This window comes from Theropithecus gelada, chromosome 2 (assembly GCF_003255815.1).
Source record: "Theropithecus gelada isolate Dixy chromosome 2, Tgel_1.0, whole genome shotgun sequence".
NCBI classification, from domain to species: Eukaryota; Metazoa; Chordata; class Mammalia; order Primates; family Cercopithecidae; genus Theropithecus; species Theropithecus gelada.
Window position 1 is genome coordinate 142578077 of NC_037669.1, and position 22054 is coordinate 142600130.

General features: G+C 42.2%; 1 protein-coding gene across 2 annotated transcripts in view; it reads left to right on the plus strand.

The window, feature by feature from the left end:
- Nucleotides 1-22054, plus strand: part of WWTR1 (WW domain containing transcription regulator 1) — a 217737-nt gene that overhangs the window by 43350 nt on the left and 152333 nt on the right. For both annotated transcript variants that reach the window (XM_025375094.1, XM_025375096.1), the window contains one exon: nt 18796-18898. In XM_025375094.1, coding sequence (XP_025230879.1) covers nt 18796-18898 — 103 coding nt within the window. The remainder of the gene's footprint in view (nt 1-18795; nt 18899-22054) is intronic.

Here is a 22054-nt window from a genome sequence, read left to right on the forward strand (position 1 = left end):
CCTTAAAACTAATAAGTGTCTCTATGGTACAGCCAAAGTTACAAAGCCAGATTGAATCTGCAGATACCAATGATGGTTGGTGTTTAATTACCCACTAATCACTAAGAGACCTGACTCCCAGGGGTTTTAAATGTTGGGGTGGAAGATGGTGAATCAGTCTACAGTGCTTACTTCCTGACAGCAAATCAGGAAGTTGATCTTTTTTTTACATTTAAATTTAATTTTTATTTTACTGTGGTAAGAATATATAACATGAGAGCTACCCTCTTAACAGGTTTTTTTTTTTTTTTTTTTTTTTTTTTGAGACGGAGTTTTGCTCTTGTTGGCCAGGCTGGAGTGCAATGGCATAATCTCGGCTCACCGCAACCTCCACCTCCCAGGTTCAAGCGAATCTCCTGCCTCAGCCTCCCGAATAGCTGGGATTAGAGGCATGTGCCACCATGCCTGGCTAATTTTGTATTTTTAGTAGATACGGGGTTTCTCCATGTTGGTCAGGCTGGTCTCGAACTCCCGACCTCAGGTGATCCTCCTGCTTCGGTCTCCCAAAGTGCTGGGATTACAGGCATGAGCCACCATGCCCGGCAACAGATTTTTAAGTATGCAATACCATATTGTCAACTATAGCCACAATATTGTACAGCAGATTTCTAGAACTTATTCACCTCACATAACCGAAACTTTAACAACTCCCTGTTTTCTCTTCCCCTCCTCTGCTCTCTGCTTCCATATATATGACTATTTTAGGTTTCTCATATAAGTGGAATCATGCAATATTTGTCCTTCTGTGGCTGGTTTATTTTACTTAGCATAATGTCCTTAAGTTTCATCTATGTTGTCGCATATTCAGGATTTCCTCCTGTTTTAAAGCTAAATAATATTCTATTGTATATATACACAACATTTTCTTATCCATCCATCTACTGATGAACATTTAGGTTGTTTCCACATCTTGGCTATTATGAATAGCGCTGCAATGAACATAGGATTGCAAATATTTCTTTGAGATCCTGATGTCAATTCTATTGGATAAAATTTCTGAAATAAAGAACTCCCACAACTCAACAGCAAAAAAACTAACGCCTGATTTTCAAATGGACTAAGGACTTGAATATACATTTCTTTAAAAAAACACATACAGATGGCCAATGGGTATATTAAAAAATGTTCAATTCCACTAATCATCAGGAAAATATAAATCAAAACCACAATGAGGTATCACCTCACTCCTGTTGATATGACTGTTACCAAAAAGACAAAAGATAAGAGGTGTTGGTGAGGATGTGGTAAAACTGGAACACTTGTTTACTGTTGGTGGAAATGTAAAATGGTACAGTCACTATGGAAAACAGCATGGAGGTTCTTCAAAAAGTTAAAAATATAACTACCATACAATCAGCCATCTACTTCTGAGTACTTATTTAAAAAGTTGATCTTGATTGACAACCTGAAGTTAAATATGGGAAAACTCTTACACCACACATTCAGTCTCTTTGGATGGCAGTTTATTTAGATGGATCCAAATTTCAAATTGTTTTGACCCAGCAATTCTACTTCTTATATTGAAAGCTGTAAGTACGAGATGTATGTACAAGGTATTACAGATGTATGTTCTTTGCAGCATTGTTTGATAAATCTATCCATCTTTCACTAAAAATAAAACTGAAAGCAACTAAAATGTTTATAAGTATGGAACTGATTTTATATATTATAATACAGCCACCAATATTACATAATACATATGTAAAAAGAAAAATAATAGTCAATTTTTGTTTCAGAGACAGGGCCTTGCTCTGTCATTCAGGCTGGAGTGAAGTGGCATGGTCATAGCTCACTGCAGCCCCAAACTCCTGGGCTCAAGCAATCCTCCTGCCCCAGCCTCCTGAGTAGCTGGGACTACAGGTGCATAGATGTAGCCACTGAGCCTGGCTAATTCTTTTTTCATTTTTTTTTTAGAAATGGTGTCTCTCTTGGCCGGGCGCGGTGGCTCAAGCCTGTAATCCCAGCACTTTGGGAGGCCGAGACAGGTGGATCACGAGGTCAGGAGATCGAGACCATCCTGGCGAACATGGTGAAACCCCGTCTCTACTAAAAAAAATACAAAAAAACTAGCCGAGCGAGGTGGTGGGTGCCTGTAGTCCCAGCTACTCGGGAGGCTGAGGCAGGAGAATGGCGTAAACCCGGGAGGCGGAGCTTGCAGTGAGCTGAGATCCGGCCACTGCACTCCAGCCTGGGCAACAGAGCAAGACTCCGTCTCAAAAAAAAAAAAAAAAAAAAAAGAAATGGTGTCTCTCTGTGTTGCCTAGGCTGGTCTCAAACTCCTGGCCTCAAGTGATCCTCCCATCTCAGCCTCCCAAATAAGTTTTTTTTTTTTTGAGACGGGGTCTTGCTTTGTCACCCAGGCTGGAGTGCAGTGGCACAATGTTGGCTCACTGAAAACTCTGCCTCCTGGGTTCAAGCAATTCTTCTGCCTCAGCCTCCCAAGTAGCTGAGATTACAGGTGCCTGCCACCACACTGGGCTAATTTTTGTATTTTTAAAAGAGACAGGGTATCACCATATTGACCAGGCTGGTCTTGAACTCCTGACCTCAGGTGATCCGCCCACCTCGGCCTCCCAAAGTGCTGGGATTACAGGCATGAGCCACCGTGCCCGACCTCAAATAAGTATTTTACATGTGTACCCTCATTTGATATTCACAACAGCTCTACGTGCAAAGTGACCGTGCATCTTGATTTACCAAACGGTCTCCACTTATACCTGTCACAATATAATGATTAGTAGTGCCCCCTTCATTCTCAAAAGTACCTCTCTTGGACAGTAAATTATGTGGTCACCTTATCTATGAGGAGGTTACTGTCATCACCTTATTGAATAGCTGAGGAAAGGAAAGTGTTAAGTAACTTTCCCACATTCACTCAAGTAGAAGGAGAGACCAGAAGAGATTTACCATGATCTCAGAATACAATCCTGAACTTCTTGGGGCAAAGAAATGTTGCCTGTCTCTCTAGGACACGATCGGCTTCCAATCAAAGCTTGAGAAATCAGCCCTGAAAAATTGGGAAATCCTAGTGGCAGGCTTGCAGATGGCAGGGAGGGTAGGACAGTTAAGTCTGTCCATTTCCTCATAAAAGTATATCATTATTCCACCTGAGAGGTTTTTATCATCATTCCTAGGAGTTCATCACTTTTCTTTGCCAATCTTTGGCTCCTTCTCAGGAATTATGGCCTGGTTTTACTTTTCTGTGTTGGCATTTCACTTTTTTTTTTTTTTCCCCACCATTCCGTCTGTTCTTTTTCCCTGAACTCCTAACAGAGGTGATGCTTTGAGGGCAGGGGTAATCACAGGCATAATGATATTTATCTAACTTATCTATAGCATGCTAGGATCAGTCCAGCTAAACTAGGTAAATTCCTGTTGTGTTTACTGTTTTACTGGAAGCCAACTTATCTGGAAAGGCTGAACAGTACAGAGAAAGAGGTTAGAATTTCAGGAAGTTAGGACACTTCTTTGGGTTCAGTGGTGAATATGCTGGCTGCCAAATTGTTATCTCATATCATGCTCAAAATAACCCTGAAAGGTAGGTAGTATTGTCCTAATTTTCTGATGTGGAAATTATAAAGCACATAAATAAATCTCACTAAATTCAAACATACGTATCCATTCTTTGGGAGGCCAAGGCGGGCAGATCACCTGAGGTCAGGAGTTCAAGACCAGCCTGGCTAACATGGTGAAACCCCGTGTCTAAACTAAAAATACAGAAAATTAGCTGGGCATGGTGATGTGCGCCTGTAATCCCAGTTACCCGGGAGGCTGAAGCAGGAAAATCATTTGAACCAGGAGGCAGAGGTTGCAGTGAGCCAAGATCACGCTATTGCACTCCAGCTTGGGCAACAAAGCGAAACTCCGTCTCAAAAAAAAAAAAAAGGGGGGGCCTTGTGAACACATTAATATAGTTCTTCCAGGACCTTGGAAAGTTCCCATGAAATTGAGGGTCCTGATGTTTAAGCTTTATTAGTTTCCTGAAAAATCTATAAATCCATTTCTGATAACAGAGATAGAATTTGGTAGATAAGGGAGAAATTCCTAACTTGTGTGTTACTGGCAGCTGGTACATAAAGAAATTGATACCGTAAACCTTCACAGTGGCAGGGTAGGACTTGGTGACTTGCCTCAGGCTGTGGATCAAAGTTGCTCCAGCGTATGGGATCTAATGGCATAGACTGTGGTCCCTGCAGAGTAGGTAGTGAGCATGGTGAGTGATTTCTGGCACTCACTGCCTCCTGTGATTAACAGAACATGGCTATTAAGCAGAATGTACTACTGGCCATTATGGTAAAAGGGCCTGCAGAACTGCCAGGGGAGTTTGTGTTCCAGAGGAGGGGAGGCTGACTTGGGGCTGCACAGTTCTAAGTGATGGCCTCAAACCTGTCTTTACAGAAGTTGGCCACTTCTGTTGTTGCTCAGGTACCCTCCTATTGGCATCCACTCTAGCTGCACAGTAATTATAATCGCGTGTATAAGTGTTCTGTGAATTAGAGCTTCAACGTAATTTTGAAATAGTTGAGATGAAAAAGTTAGACTAGATTACAAATCCATCTCATTATCTCAAGAAATGCACCATTACATTTGCCAATGATGTTAGGTTGTTTGAATATAATATCAACTGTGAATATAACATCAACTGGTTGGGTGTGGTGGCCCCTACCTGTAATCCCAGCACTTTGAGAGGCCAAAGTGAGTGGATCAGCTGAGATCAGGAGTTCAAGATCAGCCTGACCAACATGGTGAAACCCCGTCTCCACTAAAGAAATACAAAAATTAGCTGAGTGTGGTGGTGGGCATCTGTGGTACCAGCTACTCAGGAGGCTGAGGCATGAGAATTGCTTCAACTTGGGAGGTGGAGGTAGCAGTGAGCTGAGATCGCTCTGACACCCAGGCTGGAGTGCAGTGGTGTGATCTTGGCTCACTGCAACCTCTTCTTCCCAGATTCAAGCGATTCTCCTGCCTCAGCCTCCTGAGTAACTGGGATTACAGGCACGTGCCACGACCCTGGGCTGATTTTGTATTTTTAGTAGAGATGGGGTTTCACCATGTTGGCCTGGCTGGTCTCAAACTCCTGACCTTAGTGGATCCACCAGTCTCGGCCTCTCAAAGTGCTGGGATTATAGGCGTGATACATTAGATACATTGAGTTTTAGGTTCCCGTGGGAACACCATAGGAGACGTTAAGTGGTGTCTAAGACTGGAAAGTGCTCTGCAGATATACATTTGGAGCTTGTCAGTGTATGAAAGGTAGTCAAAGCCATGGGAATGGATGAGTCTGACCAAGACACTGGGTAATGGGAAGCAAATAGAGCCAACAACAGAATTTTGGGATCACTACCTTAATATTACATGCCAGGGCTGTTTGCAAATACAGTGGTTTCTTTCATAAGTGTATTTGGGAGGAAAACATTTTTAGCGAATATGAAATTGCTCCTGTAGGGAAGCATCAAGTTGCCTTGGGACTGTGCCCTCTCCATTTAAGAGTCTCGGCCGGGTGCGGTGGCTCACCCCTGTAATCCCAGCACTTTGGGAGGCCGAGGCGGGCAGATCACCTGAGGTAAAGAGTTTGAGATCAACCTGACCAACATGGTGACACCCCGTCTCTCCTAAAAATACAAAATTATCTGGGTATGGTGGCACGTGCCTGTAATCCCAGCTACTCGGGACGCTGAGGCAGGAGAATCGCTTGAACCCGGGAGTCAGAGGTTGCAGTGAGCCAAGATTGCACCATTGCACTCCAGCCTGGGCAACAAGAGTGAAACTCCGTAAAAAAAAAAAAAAAAAAAAAGAGTCTCAAGATTATCCAGTTGACTGAGGAGAGTGGATGGTGGTGACAGACTTCAGGGTTTAACACAATGTTTCTGGTTGCTCCTTCTCTGACTCTTCTGCTGACTTTCACTATTGAAAAGCATGCACACTGCCATTCCCATTGCTTTTCCTGCTCTCCCTTTATTGTCTCTCTTAAAAAGTCAGTGGTGTGGCAAGCAAGGCATGTACCTTGAAAATAGGCAGACCTGGTTTAGAATCCCAGCTAACTGTGGCCATGGGCAAATTACTTAGTCTCTCTAATCTTCTGTTTTCCTTATCATAAATCTGAACTAACAATATCTGCCAGGCAGAGTTGCTGTGAGGACTGGAAACAGTGTGTAAAAGCACCCTGCAAAAAACCGGATGTACTGAAGCTGTGCTTACCATCATCAGACAGGTCATCTACCATAATGGATTTTTTTTCTTGTTCCTTCTTTCTGCAAAAAAACACAAAGAATCTAATCTGATAAGGATTTTGCCCTCATTCAATAAAAATGAGACTGGATTTTCATATTGTTGAAGAGATGATTAGGACTCCCCTTTAAAACCAGAGATGCTAAAATCCTTAAATTATCTGGAAACATTCTTATTGAATTTTGCTGATGAAGAATCAATGCTGAAGATTTTTTTTTTTGGTCTCTTTCCCTTCTCTTTTTGGGGAAATCAGAATTCCTGTTCTGAAATGTAAGTAGATCTTTATCTTAAAAATAGGTTGACAAGGACATCTCTCTCCTTTTTCTTTAAGCAGATGGTGATTTGTGATTTTTTCCCCCTGATGTTGGATTCTGCCTGGAGGCATTAGGTGTGGACATTAGGACATGGTCAATGTTCCAACATAATTCCTTACCAGTAGATACCAGTTTCTGCAAGTAATTTCTGCACTGAAATTTTGAGTTCTAATATTACTCCTTCACTCCACTTCCATGTTTTTAATTAGGTTCTGGCCATTTTACCTAGAAACAACACTGCTCCTCACATTAGACACTTTTAACACTGATAGTTTCATTGTCTTCCTCTAAACTCTTTCTTCTGGCTGTCCAAATTTCTTCAGTGCCATTATTCTCCTGGCGATACAAGTTCAAAAATCAGGAGGCTGGGTGGCTGAAAAACATGATCAAAGACCCTGATCATTCCTATCTTTCTGTTCACCCATCTTCATCTTCAGGCCAGCTGCCCTCTTGGTTACAAAATGGCTTCCAGAGATCTAGGCATCACCCTAGATACCCCAATGTTCAGATGAAGCAGACAGTAGTTTCTCTTGTGTATGTAATATGAATAAAGAAATATTTCCCTAAAGTCCTTCAGCAGACTTCTCACATCTCGTTGGCCAAAACATGCTCATTTTAAAAACAATCAGTCACTGGTAAGGAGTATAGGGTTGTCATGATTGGCTTAGATTAATCAAGATATGGCCCTGAGCCAGGGATAGTGTCATCTTCCCTGATGTGTAGATACCCAAATAAAATGGGAGTTCTTCTAACAAGAAAAAAGGGGAAAATCAAAAGAAGTAAGATATATGATTCCTGTTTCCTTCTACCATCTTAGTCCAAGCCCTGGACTAACATCTCAAGGACAACTGTGATAGTTTCCCAACTGGTCTCCCCACATTTTTCCCTCACAATTTTGTTAGATTTATCTTCCAGAAGCACTGCTTTTCCACTTAGCCCTTTTGTTTAAAAATGCCATTGGTTCTCTCTAACCTTCAGAAAAACATTCAGACATACCATGGAATGTTTAAACCATAAAACATAAGAGTTAGAAGGCCCAGGGAGCTTGGCATGTCAAAAGATAGCACCAAGAATATTAGCTGTGAGCTAGACTAGAAAACATGGACGTGTGGTCTTAGCTAAATACCTCTTTTGCTTACCCAAACGAACAGTATACAGAAATCTCCCTAAAAGAACAATCTTCAAGCTAAGTTAAGTAACTTTCTAAGGAGGTGTATGAGCACAGATTTTTCTTTTAAGAGAATCAATTTTGGCTTGTTCTCTCTGAAGGCTAGCCTTAAGTTTCATACAAATTCTTTTTTTTTTTTTTTTTGGTGGAGTCTCTCTCTGTCACCCAAGATGGAGTACAGTGGTGTGATCACGGCTAGATGCAACCTCCGCCTCCTAGGTTCAAGTGATTCTTCTGCCCCAGCCTCCTGAGAAGCTGGGACTACAGGCACGCACCACCATGCCTGGCTAATTTTTGTATTTTTAGTACAGATGGGATTTCACCATATTGCCAGGCTGGTCTCAAACTCCTGACCTTGTGATCCACCTGTCTTGGCCTCCCAAAGTCCTGGGACTACAGGCGTGAGCCACCATGCCCGGCCCTACAATTTCTTTTCTTTTCTTTTCTTTTTTTTTTTTTTTTTTGAGAGAGAGAAAGAGATAAAGACAGAGAGAGAGAGAGAGAGAGACAATGTCTTGCTCTGTCACCCAGGCTGAAGTGCAGTGGCATGATCATGGCTCACTGCTGCCTTGGCTTCCTTGGCTCAAGCGATCCTCCTACCTCAGCCTCCCCAGTAGCTGGGACTACAGGCCTGTGCCTACCATGCCCGGCTAATTTTTTTTTTGTGTGTGTGTGTGTAGAGACGAGGTCTCACTATGTTGCCTAGGCTGGTCTTCTACTATGTTGCCTAGACTTAAGCAATCTTCTCACCTCAGCCTCCCAAAGTGCTGGGATTATAGGCATGAGCCATCATAGCCAGCCAAATTCTTATTTTCACTTTCCATCTCAAAATAGCCTATCTTCTCCTTACCAGTCTTGAATCTTACCTTGGTACCTCCAAAGTCTTGAGACCTCTGGGAAATAGGCGAGGGGGAAACAAAGGGACCATTTGAAGTACTGGCTTTGAGAAAGCCTCCTTTAATAATGAAGCAAATCACCAGGCAGGTCTTTCCATTAAGTGTGAGGTGTGGTTTTAGAGTTGGGGTATTTGGGCCTGTGTTGGGAGGCTATGTATTCAGACATATTGTAGAGTGGAGAGATGGAGTGACTGAGCACCTCCCATCCCTAGCCTCTCTGGTTATTGTCAAAGAATGCATAGCTCTGGAAAGAGAGACCCATGACAGCAAAGCAAAGAACACTTCAAATGCTAAAAATGGAGTCTGCTTTCTGTTTTCACTTATTTTCAAAACAAAATTCTCAAAACCTAGGAGGGGCGATTAGCTGAAAAAAATGTCTCCGAGCAGCAGATGTGGTGCCAGATACTGATGCTGATTCAGGGCTGAGTGATGCATCCATACCAAGCACATACCAAATTTTCACATGCCTTTCCGAGTGTCATTCACCTTTTGTAGAAAGCAGTGTGAATGATCCCTCTAAACTTGGGGATAACATAAAAATAGTTTTAAATTTAAATGGAATGTTTTCTGAGGTTACTACATTCTCTACTACACAAGATGGAATTCATGGATTAAAAATTCACCTGATTTTTTTACATAATGTACACATCATTGAATAAAGTAATTAAAACCTACTTCTATGAAATTACATCATTGAATATTTTTCCAGTGGTAGTCAATTCTCAACTTATTTCCTCTTTTAACTGATTTTTAATTTTTTATTTTTTTTAAAAACAGAGACAGGGTCTCACTATATTGCCCAGACTAGCCTCAGACTCCTGGGCTCAAGCAATCATCCTACCTCAGCCTCCCAAAGTGCTGGGATTACAGGCGTGAGCCACTGTACCTGGCCTATTTCTTCTTTTAAAACATTTATTTTTACTCCTATTAATACAAAGTAGCATTATATGCTAGCTGCCAGACTTCATTTTTAACAATTCATACTTTTTCTTTTTCATCAAATAGATAGGAAAAGTTAACAATAAAAGTTCTAAAAACAGCTAGGTGTGGCAGCATGTACCTATAGTCCCAGCTACTCAGAGGCTGAGGCGGGAGGATCGCTTGAGCCCAGGAGTCCAAGGCTGCAGTGAGCTCTGACTGTACCACTGTACTCCAGCTTGGTGACCAAGTGAGACCCTATTTCTTAAAAAAAAAAAAAAAAAAGGAAAAAACTTCTTCCATTCCCATCCATCCTCTTATATATCTTTTTATATAAAGATTTTTGGGCAGTAACATTTATAAAAATAAAAAGTAGGAATAAAACTGGTACTCTAAGTTGAGACACATGAACTAATTGAAAATAGTCCCATTCATCTTATTAAGAACTATATCTCTAATAAAATGTTTCAAGTTATTTCTATTAATTTATCATGTATGTGGGTTATTTTGATATTTTTACACCAGTAATAATTGTCATGATAAGAAGTTTTTGACTCTTTAGAGGATTGGCCATGGTAGAAACTATTACCTGGCTTCCAAAATTTGTTCCACCCTCCTTCGGGTGCGTAGCTAGCCTACTTTTCCCCATCACCCTTGCTGGGACATGTGGTCACGTAATTGTTCTGGCAACAGAATGTGAGTGGAAATGATGTAGGTCACTTCCAGGCCTGGTCCCATGAAATATCTTCTGTGCTTTTCTTTGCTTTTTCTCCTTCTACCAGCTACATGAATTGAGAATGAGGCTCTAGGAAAGGGGTTGGCAAACTTTGGTAAAAAGCCAGACAGTAACTATTTTGGGCTTTGCGGCCACATAAAGCCTCTGATGCATATTCTACATTTTTTTTTTTTTTTGGTAGCCTTTTAAAGATGTAAATTTATTCTTAGCTCCCAGGGCACACAAAAATAGGCCCACAAGCTAAACCCTTTTTCTAGGAGACAGTGAAACCATAAGATGAAAGGAACTAGATTCCCCTCATCATTGTGTGGTGGGGAGCACTTTGCTTCCCTGGGGACCTCACCCAGGACTATTCTGTGGGAAAGAAGTAGGTTTTGATTGTGTTGAACCATTACATGCTGGACCTATTTGTTATTACCAATCAGTCTCACAATAACACAGGAAATAAAAAATAAATTTACAAACATTTTTAATGCAGAGAAGTATAATATAACAGAATGAATAATAAGACCTTTAAGCATAATAATATAGCACATTAAGATAAAATAGGTAGAAGTAGAATAAAAATAGGAGTTTAGGCCGGGCACGATGGCTCAAGCCTGTAATCCCAGCACTTTGGGAGGCCAAGGCGGGTGGATCACGAGGTCAGGAGATCGAGACTATCCTGGCTAACATGGTGAAACCCCGTCTCTACTAAAAATACAAAAAACTAGCCGGGCGTGGTGGCGGGCGCCTGTAGTCTCAGCTACTTGGGAGGCTGAGGCGGGAGAATGGCGTGAACCCGGGAGGCGGAGCTTGCAGTGAGCCGAGATCACGCCACTGCACTCCAGCCTGGGAGCACAGCGAGACTCCGTCTCAAAAAAAAAAAAAAAAAATAGGAGTTTAGGGAGAAAACATCTGACTGTTAAAAAAGAGCTCATTTGTAGACTTCTAAAATGGATGTGGTGGGCATCAGATTGCTTGGATTTAGATTCAATTGGATATTTCAAAGCACATTGCAATAGTTTATTTTAAAATATCGATATTAATAACATCCCAAAAATTACAACCTTTGCAATTATTTAAACATACGATGTAATATTTTAGATGTCAACTAAAAATTTTGTGAAGGAGTACACGGTTTTAAAAATTTCTGTTAGGGGATATGCCAGCAGAAACCTTTGAAGAGGCTTCAAAGAACCCTTATAGACTCAGAACCAAACCTCTTTGAAAGCTTCATAGATTCCCTGGGCCGAATGTACAAGCAGGGGTTTTTCTGGTTTACCTCTGCTCTTTTCGAAATCCTGTGTCTAGGTCACCTTAGACAGTGTTCACACACAGGAATGTCCTTGCGTGTCAGGAGTCCTGCCAGCGGTGTTGCCAGGCCAGGTGTAGACCCGTTTCTTCTGACCTTAGATTCTCCCGTGGATCATGAGGATGAAGCTGTTTTCTTTCTTCCTTTCAAAAGTTTTCCCTTCTTGGTGGTTCTGAGGATTCATGAGTTAAATATTTGTTACGTTTTGCAATATTTAGCTGAAAGTACAAAGTCTTATTTATTATTGCTGGATGGATGAAAGGTATTATACAAGTGCAAAGTATCATTTCATCCCAGGACAGACGGCCTTGTCATGCTTAATCCCCAGGAAGCTCATGACCCCATTCTCTTGCACCACCTCCTCATTTACATAACCAGCCATAAATTGAGTTGAAAGGACTCCTGAGAATTTGCACTTTCTCCTTTTCTTCAGAGTGTGTATCTGCCTAAGCAGTGTGATAACTTTTTTCTCAAACTGGATCGATAGTTCTTAGCTGGTCCTGCTGCAGTAGGAGTCCAGTGGCTGGAGAGAGGAAGCTCCTGGGCAGTGAGTAAATAAAGAGAATTGACTTCCTTTTTCATCTGTTGCTGTCTACTCATGTGGCCCTGGACAAGTCACTTCACCTCTTGCCTCATTTTCTTTTCTTTTTTTTGAGACGGAGTCTGGCTCTGTTGCCCAGGCTGGAGAGCAGTGGCATGATCTTGGCTCACTGCAAGCTCCACCTCCCAGGTTCACGCCATTCTCTTGCCTCAGCCTCCCTAGTAGCTGAGACTACTGGCGCCCGCCACCATGCCAGGCTAATTTTTTCTATTTTTTGGTAGAGACGGGGTTTCACCGTGTTAACCAGGATGGTCTTGATCTCCTGACCTCGTGATCCGCCTGTCTCGGCCTCCCAAAGTGCTGGGATTACAGGCTTGAGCCACCGCGCCCGGCCTTGCCTCATTTTCTTCACCTAAAAAATGAGAGTTGGAATAAGTAGTTTTTACATTTCCTTTAAACCTAAAATTTCCTCCTAGCATGTCAAAATGCTGAAGAACTGGTCTGAAAATTTCAGCATACTGGCATGCATCGCTTGTGATATGTGATATGGGATGTACACCGAGAAGTACAAGTGAATTCAACACATGAGAAATACGTTTTTCCAAATAACTTTAGGGTAAAGTTGTCTGTTTAAACCCAGTTTTCACAGAAACTGTGTTTTACACTGTTAGATGTATGTGGCTGCTGCTGCTGCTGATCCCAGTGATGGTGAGAGTGATGGGGGTGATGAAAATGATGGTGATGGTGGTGGTGGTAATTGTAATGGTGGTTGTGGTAGAGGTGAGGATGGTGATTTTGGTGGTGGCAAAGGTGGTATAAGTGGTGTTGATAATGATGGTAGTGCCGGTGGTGGCGGAAGTGGAGGTAATGAGGGTGGTGAGGGAGGTGATGGAGTTGGTTTCACTAGTGATGGTGGTAGTGGTGGAGACGGTGGTGTATACTTCACAGTGACTTTGAATGAAAATGTATATATTAATGCATTTATCACAGAGTCTGTTCATCTTTGTGATTCCCATAGTACTTGGCACACTGCCCTCCAGAAAGAAGGTGCCCATTAAACATCTGATGAAAGAATATCTAGCAGATAATTACAGAAACATCTACTTTCGAAGGCAAAAACTTCACTCTTTTGAAGATCTCAGGTTTAATTTCTCTTGATATGGTAGGCTTTCTAAGACAGCTATGAAAATACTGTCACCAAATACTATCACATTGCTCATACTTAACTCTCTAGGGAAGGATGAAAGCTTGTGTATAATACAGAAGGTTCTTTTATCAAAATTGATGGAAAAAGGCCACTGCTGTAAATCTACTCAAAAAGAGATCAAAATCTCACAGGAAGAAGTTTGACTAGGAATTTCTCTGAAAATTTAAACTAAAAAATATAAAAATAATGTTGTTGTATAAGTCGGTGGTCCCCAAACTTTTTGGCACCAGGGACAGGTTTCATGGAAGACAATTTTTTCACAGATGGCAAGTGGGGCTGGGTAGAGTCAGGGAGGTGGGGTAGGGGATGGGGAGGATGGCTTGGGGATAAAACTCTTTCACCTCAGATCATCAGGCGTTTGATCCTCATAAGGAGAGTGCAACCTAGATCCCTCGTATGTGCAGTTCACAATAGAGTTTGTGCTCCTATGAGAATCTAATGCTCCCACTGATCCGACAGAAGGTGGAACTCAAGTGGTAATAATGCTCACTTGTGCCCACTCACCTCCTGCTATGTGGCCCATTTCCTAACAGGCCACAGACAGGTACTGGTCCAGAGCCTGGGGGTTGGGGACCCCTGGTATTAATATAAGTGACAAAATTTAGGTTACTGTAGAAACTATAGGCTAGTCCTTAAAATGTACCCTGAATTTTTTTCATGTTTTGAGACAGGGTCTGTTGCCCAGGCTGGACAGTGGGGCAATCATAGCTCAATGCAGCCTCAACCTCCTGGGCTCAAGCGATCCTCTCACCTCAGCCTTCTGAGTAGCTGGGACTACAGGCACAAGCCACCATGCCTGGTTAATTTTTTTAATTTTTGAAGAGACAGGATCTCACTATGTTGCCCAGGCTGGTTTCAAATTCCTTGGCTCAAGCGATCCTCCTGTTTTAGCCTCCCAAAGTGTTGGGATTACAGGCATGAGCCACCAAGACCTGCCAATGTACCATAATTAAATCAAGTGTTCCTTTTTTTCGCTTTTTGAAGGGCACATCATTTTTCCAGTAAAAATTAATAACATACAGAACATTCACTCAAAATGCATGCAAAAATACTCAAAGGGTTTAAACGACTTTCCCTAATGCCTTTATTAATATTTGGTTTTTCAAATAATTCCTCTAACATGATTATCCTTATTGATTGTTTACCTCTTAGGTTGTTAATTGGTTTAGCAGACACAAAAGAGTCTAAATATTCTCTAAAAACAATTAATTTAAAGGAATATTTTATCTTTTGCAAGATTTATATTTTTATTTGCATTGTGTAGATAGAGATTTACAACTTCCAATAATCAGAGACACTCTCAATGTTAAGTAGGAAGAGATGTTTGAGTGCATATTAGGGAATATTTTTATTATAGGGTGATTTTTGCTTTCCTATATCACAATGTTTCAGTGGAGCCCCTGGTAATTTGGAAATTTGGATAACAAAGATAACTTGTATTCACTCAGTCACCATCCATTCAATATTACTGAAAAAAATGTACTGTGACATTATATTTTTCAAAAAAGGCTGTAATGGTATTTCTCATCCCACATGCTCATCCTACCATGTGACCTAGCCCCTTCTTGATTAAGAGATGGAATCTAGGCCAGGCGCAGTGGCTCACGCCTGTAATCCCAGCACTTTGGGAGGCTGAGGTGGGTGGATCACGAGGTCAGGAGTTCAAGACCAGCCTGGCCAACATGGTGAAGCCCTGTCTCTACTAAAAAATACAAAAAATTAGCCAGGCCTGGTAGTACGCACCTGTAGTCCCAGCTACTTACCAGTTTGAGGCAGAAGAATCACTTGAACCTGGGAGGCAGAGGTTGCAGTGAGCTGAGATTGTGCAACTGCACTCCAGCCTAGGTGACAGAGTGAGACCCCATCCCCAAAAAAAAAAAAAAAAAAATAGAGAGAGCGAGAGAGATGGAATCTATATCCCTTCCCCTTGAACCTGGGTGGACTTTGTGGCTTTTCTGTCAACAGAAGGTGGTGGAAGTGACACTATGTGATTTCAGAGGATAGATCATAAGAAGTGACAGAGCTTCTGCCTGGTTCCTTCTCTGGACATTTTCTCAGCATCCAGTCATCCAGCAAGGAAGCCTAGGCCACATGGGGAGGCTACTTGTAGGTGTTCCAGTCAGCAGTCCTAGACAACGGCCAGAATCAGCCACCAGACATGTGAGTAAAGAAGCCGTTGAGATGACTCCAGTTCCAGCTTCCAACTGACACCAACTGCCTGAGAGACCTTGAGAGACAGCTGCCTAGCTAAGCTCAATCCACAGGACCATGAGAGACAATAATAACAAATTATTTTTATCATTTGATACCACTGAGGTTGGAGTGGCTTGTTTTGTAGCAATAGATAACCTGAAACACTTATTTTAATATAATTGGCTTTAAAAATACTTCTAATGTAATAAGGTTCTAAAATGGTAGTCCTGGAACAACAAGAATTCCATAGTTGCTGTACAACCTCACAGTATGAGGGGAAGTCACCCTCACAGTGTGAGGAGAAGTAGGTCTTCATTTCCTTTAACATGCAGCCATACCCATGAGACTTCTAAAAATGATATCAAGATAACAGAAGTCTGATTAGTGTTATTGAAGTTCCTCTCCATGTAGAGAGGTTCTTAAGAGAATGGGGCTGGACAGGTCGGACTAAGGTGCTTTGACTCTAATGGTAGCCGAAGCCCTCAGGTGACTTTAGTGGCTCCTGTTACCAATGGCTGCTGTAGGGAAGCTTCCTACCCATTACTCAACCCTGACCTCTAGATACAGGTCAAGACTTTGATCAATTAGTCTGTTCTTAGCCCCATTTTACTCCAGGCAAGGAACTTAGTAAATATGAAGGAGCAGCACTGGAGAGAAGATCTAGAGCAAGAGAAATGGAGCCACCACTGAAACATGAGACAGGATGACTGGTGAAAACCGTCAGCTTGTTAGACAAAAGAAAAGCTACAGCCGAGTGTGGTGGCTCACACCTATAATCCTAGCACTTTGGGAGGCCAAGGTAGGCAGATCACTTGAGTTCAGGAGTTCGAAACAGCTTGGCTAACATGGTGAAACTCTATCTCTACTAAAATACAAAAATTAGCAGGACTTGGTGGTGGGTGCCTATAATCCCAGCTACTCGGGAGGCTGAGGTTGGAGAATCACTTGAACCTGGGAGGGGGAGGTTGCGGGGAGCCGAGATTGTGCCATTGCACTCCAGCCTGGGCAAAAAGAGCAAAACTCCGTCTCAAAAAAAAAAAAAAAAAAAAAAAAAAATACAACCAACCAAACAAACAAGAAACAAAGAAGTAGGGACCCTGGAATACCATGGCAAGTATTGAAAGGCTCAATAGGATGGATGGATGGATGGATGGATAATAGAGGTGGTGGGGGGCACTTAGTAGGAAAATTAGTTCATGCAATTATCATGGGTTGTTTTATGGATTGGTTGGTTCCATATGTGGGTGAAAGTTAAAAATGGAGAGTAGCTCAGAAACTTCCCAGTAGGTAGAACTACAAGCGTTGCAGCTGGTCACTCATTTTGTGTGGGAGAAGAGGTGATTGCTTGGACAAGAATATATACACTTTCATGTTTAGTAGTACTGAAAAGGAAAGGACTGGAAGACTGGAGACAAAATGGTCAGAAGGAGAGGCATTTGGATGGATATATGGGAGTGGGCATAATGCATAAAGATCTTTGTATCACATACAAAAAAATTCCCACTCAAAAGTATTTGTCATTGAAGAGGCACTAAACAACCACATAGACAGAATGGACTTGGCCAGTAATGTTAGTCAGTCTTGGCCATTTACCATGAATTGACATGACAGGGAAATGAAAGGTGACAGAGACAGAGGCTATACATGAGCCAATGGCATGGACTCTACTTACTAACCCTGATCTAGTTCATGCTGCTTTTGAATGTCCAATGTGCTAACAACAGAAACTGAGCCTCTGATATGATGTTATTCCTAGAATAGTCCAAATGGCCACTTGGCTGATTGTAATGGGTCTCTTCCATCCAGTTCGTCCACATGGGAATAGATATGTATTCTGGTCATGAGTTTGCCTTTCTTGCCCACAGAGTCTCAGTCAGTACCACTATCTGGAAACTCCCAGAATGCCCGATTGAAATCCTATGCAATATTGTATCCGATCAGAAGAGCCGCTTTACAGCAAAGATGATGCAGAAATGACCCCTTGGCTATAGGAGCCACTGATGTATTACACAGTAAGCTATGTAGAATTAGCTGCACTAATAGAGTGAAGGTATAGCTGAAGCACCAGCTTGTAGGCAATATTCTGCAAGGATGAGGTGCCATCCTTCAGGTTATAGTACATAGACTAAATCACAGAGACCTTTATATGATTCTGTGTCACCAATAGAAAGAGTGCATGAGTCCACAAACAAAAAGGTGGAAGGAAGAGTGATTCCACTGCCATCACTCCCAGTGACCCGCTGGGAACTTTGTGCTTCCCATCCTCACAACTTTGAGTTCTGAAGGGTTAAAAGTCCAAGTCCCCAGAAGACGTGCTCTCTCACTAGGGGATATAGCAAGGGTCCTATTGAACTATAATTTATGAATGCCACCTAGGCACTTCAGATTCTTGTGTCCAGGGACCAGCAAGAGAGAATAGTCATCATTGTTCTGGCTGGGATCCATGACCCTGGGCAACAGAAAGAGCTACAACTACTGTTGCACAAGGCAGGCAAGGAGGAATGTGCATGACCAGGTGACCCACTGGGGTGTCTCTGGGGGCTCACTTTCCTGGTTATAACTATGATGGACAATCTGAGAAGGGTATGATTCCAAAGGCATGGGCCTCTTCAGAATGAAGGTTTGAGTGGCACCACCAGGTTGGACATCAGCACCTGTAGAGGGGTTAGTACTGGATATGGAAAACTTAAGAGTAGATAGTGAAGGAGGAAGAGGATAAATACCAGTTATGGCCTCAAGACCAACTACAGCGGTAGGGACTGTGGTTTGTCTCATTAATCTTCCTCTTCTAAGTTTCCCCTGAGGAGGAGAGGCCCACAGGAACCTTGGACGAACTGCACCCTGAAAATGAAGAAGTCAGCCTGTGTGATGCAGTCTGTATGGACTGTGATAAAAAAGCCATGTCCCATATAGGTAAATGCTTAGGACTTTCTTCAGTAGAGTCACTGTGAGGACAGCAGTGAGCTGATATCTTCACCAGCCACACCTGTAAAATTCTCCGCACTATTTACACTGAAGGCCAAGGTTACTTGTCTACCAAGGGTTGAACCCAGCTAGGTGCTAGAGCTGAGCCATTGCTGCCCATTGCAGGACGCCCCTAAAGGTCAGCTGTTGCCTTGGAAGCACTGGGCTGGTCGGGGCTGAGACTTTTCCTGGCCAGCCCTCCTTCCTACCCTCCTCCTTCACTACTGACAGACATGTATTGCAATCTGAATACTCTCCTGGCTTACTCTCCTTCTTTCTCCTCTTTAACTTTTACAGGCATTTTCCCCAATGTATCTCTGCTCATCTAACTCTATCTTGGCATCTGCTTCCTGGTGGATCTGAACTGACCCATAAACCATGGTTACTAGTTATTTTCCAGGTAATCATCTATTTTTATTCATTTTTTTCTTGATTGGTAGTTTGAACAAGATATTAAACATACTTACTGTATAAATACAGATATCATTGTTGGCCAATTTACTGTAATTGAACTCTCCAGAGGGGTTTCAGGATGGTTTTGCTTCTTCTAGAAATTGTAGCAGGAAAGCAGAGGTCTACCTTTGTCTGTTTTCAGAAGGGCAAGTTTACCTTCAGAGTTTCCCTGGATTACTTTTAATGTTTCCTTTCCTTTTCCCTCCCACTGGACTCTAGTAGTGGGGACCGTGTTTGTCTTCTTTAAACCATAGAAGTGCAAGTTCAAATGAAATGACATTTCTAGAAGAATGGAAATTCCTTAAGTGAGGCCCTTTTGAGTTCAGATGGATATGTGATAACAGAAAGAAAAGAGCACTCTTGTACCCAGACTAGCTACCCACTGCTGCCCAGGCTGCAGAGTAATGGGACTGGTACAGGAACTCATTGGGGATTTTCCTTGGTAAGATTATGTGGTCACAAAGGAGGTTCCTTTGTAAGAAAAACACCTATATGTGGGGGTCTTATTACTTGTTCCACAAAAACAAAACCCCTGGCAGTGGTGAAATAGAAAAGACTGACTAAAGGTAAAAACTTGGACTCTGTACAAAGGCCTTTGGTGATTTTGAGTAAAAAAAGGCCAAGTCTCTCCCACACCAATGGCTTACTTTGGAGGCTGTAAAGTTACTCATTTAGCAAAGCTGACCAGAAAGTCAAAGGGAGGATTCATTAGCAAGGTTGAAATTTACCACTAGATTATGCTTGTCTTTCCAGCCAAACAGAAAGAGACTTCGTGGCAGTCTTTTTGTGGGGTGTTCAAACACTAATGAAAAAAGCTTTGAAACCAAGATGACTTTTTTTGGTGAGTGGAGTGTCTGAGGGAGCTTATGTGGAGAAATCAATATAACTATTGCCTCAGTGTTGTCAGAGAATTTATTAAAAGGGATCCCCCATTCCCCATTGGTAACTAATTATTTTTTTCTAAGAATGGGATTCAACAGTTCAAATTTTAGACCTTGGGTTGTGGTGTGAAGCAACAAAGAGTCAGGTTTTTCGTTTTTGTTTTTGAGACACAATCTTGCTCTATTGCCCTGCCTGGAGTGCAGTGGCGCCATCTCAGCTTACTGCAACCTCTCCCTTCCAGGCTCAAGCAATTCTAACTCCTAAGCAGCTGGGATTACAGGTGCCCGCCACCATGCCCAGCTAATTTTTTGTAGTTTTAGTAGAGATGGGGTTTCACCATGTTGACCAGGCTGGTCTCGAACTCCTGACCTCAGGTGATCTGCCCGCCTTAGCCTCCCAAAGTGCTGAGATTACAGGCATGAGCCACCATGCCTGGCCAAGAGTCAGCTCTTGACAACCCCAAAATACCTATCCTTAGGGCAGATAGAAGAGAGAGATTTTTCACATGATAATGTATTTAAATCAGGATTAGACAAAGAACTTCGTCCTTCCTTGCTGAAATATATAAGTTGTCATATTTAATGGGAAAAAGGCAGTCTTTTACACTTATGAGAGAAGTGGATAATTAAAAATCTAGAGGCTTCTTTCCCTAAAAGTCATTAACCAGTATTATTTTTATAGATTTAATGCCAACTAACCAGATTCTGAATTATTATCATCTCTAGTGTTAAACTCCAGGCTGTACAATCTATACCAAGGATGAGTCTTGATTGACACTTTCACAGACAGCAGTTACAGAATTTTTTAGGAAGGTGACAGGTAAATCTCAGGGGTCTTCTCATTCACTTTTTCTTTGGTATCTTATCAAGATGTTTTAATTCTCTTTTCAAATATCTTCAGATTCTTCTCCCTCTGGTGAAACAGATGGCAGGTAGGAGGAAATATACAGAATGAACTGTGAAATTTCTCTTGCTTAAAATCATTCACAAAACATGGGAGATGATGATTCAGTAGAACTACAATGTGCAGCCACTAAGTTAGTGCCTATGTAATCCTAACGTTGTTTGGCTGTTAAGAGCTTCATGTGATACCTCTAAGTCTAGAAGGACTCAACCAGAGTATCAGGACAGACTGAGACTTGGGGGCTTCCAAGAATTTGGAGTATAGTGGGATGCTGGGTTGCCTAGACAGCATTAGTAAGATTTTTTTCATACTTTTTTTTTTTTTTTTTTGAGACAAAGTCTCACTCTGTCGCCCAGGCTGGAGTGCAGTGGCGTGATCTCCGCTCACTGCAAGCTCCATCTCCCAGGTTCACGCTATTCTCCTCTCTCAGCCTCCCTAGTAACTGGCACTACAGGCACCCGCCACTACGCCCTGCTAATTTCAGGATCTCCTGATTTCCTGATCCGCCCACCTCGACCTCCCAAAGTGCTGGGATTACAGGCGCAAGCCACCGCGCCCCATTAGTAAGACTTTTCTTTTCCTATAGCAAAATGCATTGAGTTCCAAATGAACAGTTTACAAAATAATTTTAGGAATATATCTCTTTTTTTTTTTTTTTTTTTTGAGACGGAGTCTTGCTCTGTTGCCCAGGCTGGACTGCAGTGGCCGGATCTCAGCTCACTGCAAGCTCCGCCTCCCGGGTTTACGCCATTCTCCTGCCTCAGCCTCCCGAGTAGCTGGGACTACAGGCGCTCACCACCTCGCCCGGCTAGATTTTTGTATTTTTTAGTAGAGACGGGGTTTCACCGTGTTAGCCAGGATGGTCTCGATCTCCTGACCTCGTGATCCGCCCGTCTCGGCCTCCCAAAGTGCTGGGATTACAGGCTTGAGCCACCGCGCCCGACCAGGAATACAACTCTTAAAAAGTAGAGACCCATTGCTTCATAGTAATTAGAAATGATGGTTCACATCACAGAAGGATTCTTTAATACACACAAGCGCTCCAAAATCAGGGTTTGATTGAATTTTCAGTACCTCCAACACATGTAAGTTTTTATTTCTTTAATGCGAGGGAGGAGACAACTAAGCTTCGATATAAATTTGAGGAGCCTCTGTGCATCGTATGGCCATTAGATGACAAAACATTTGTGAAATGATACTGTAAGTCAGTGGAGGAAAAATGCCTTTAAAAACAGCCTCTCTTTCCCTCTCTTTAAAGGAAAAGGCAGAATTGTGTATGCTCACAGAGGAGGAAGTAATTAAGAGTCTGATTCTGTTA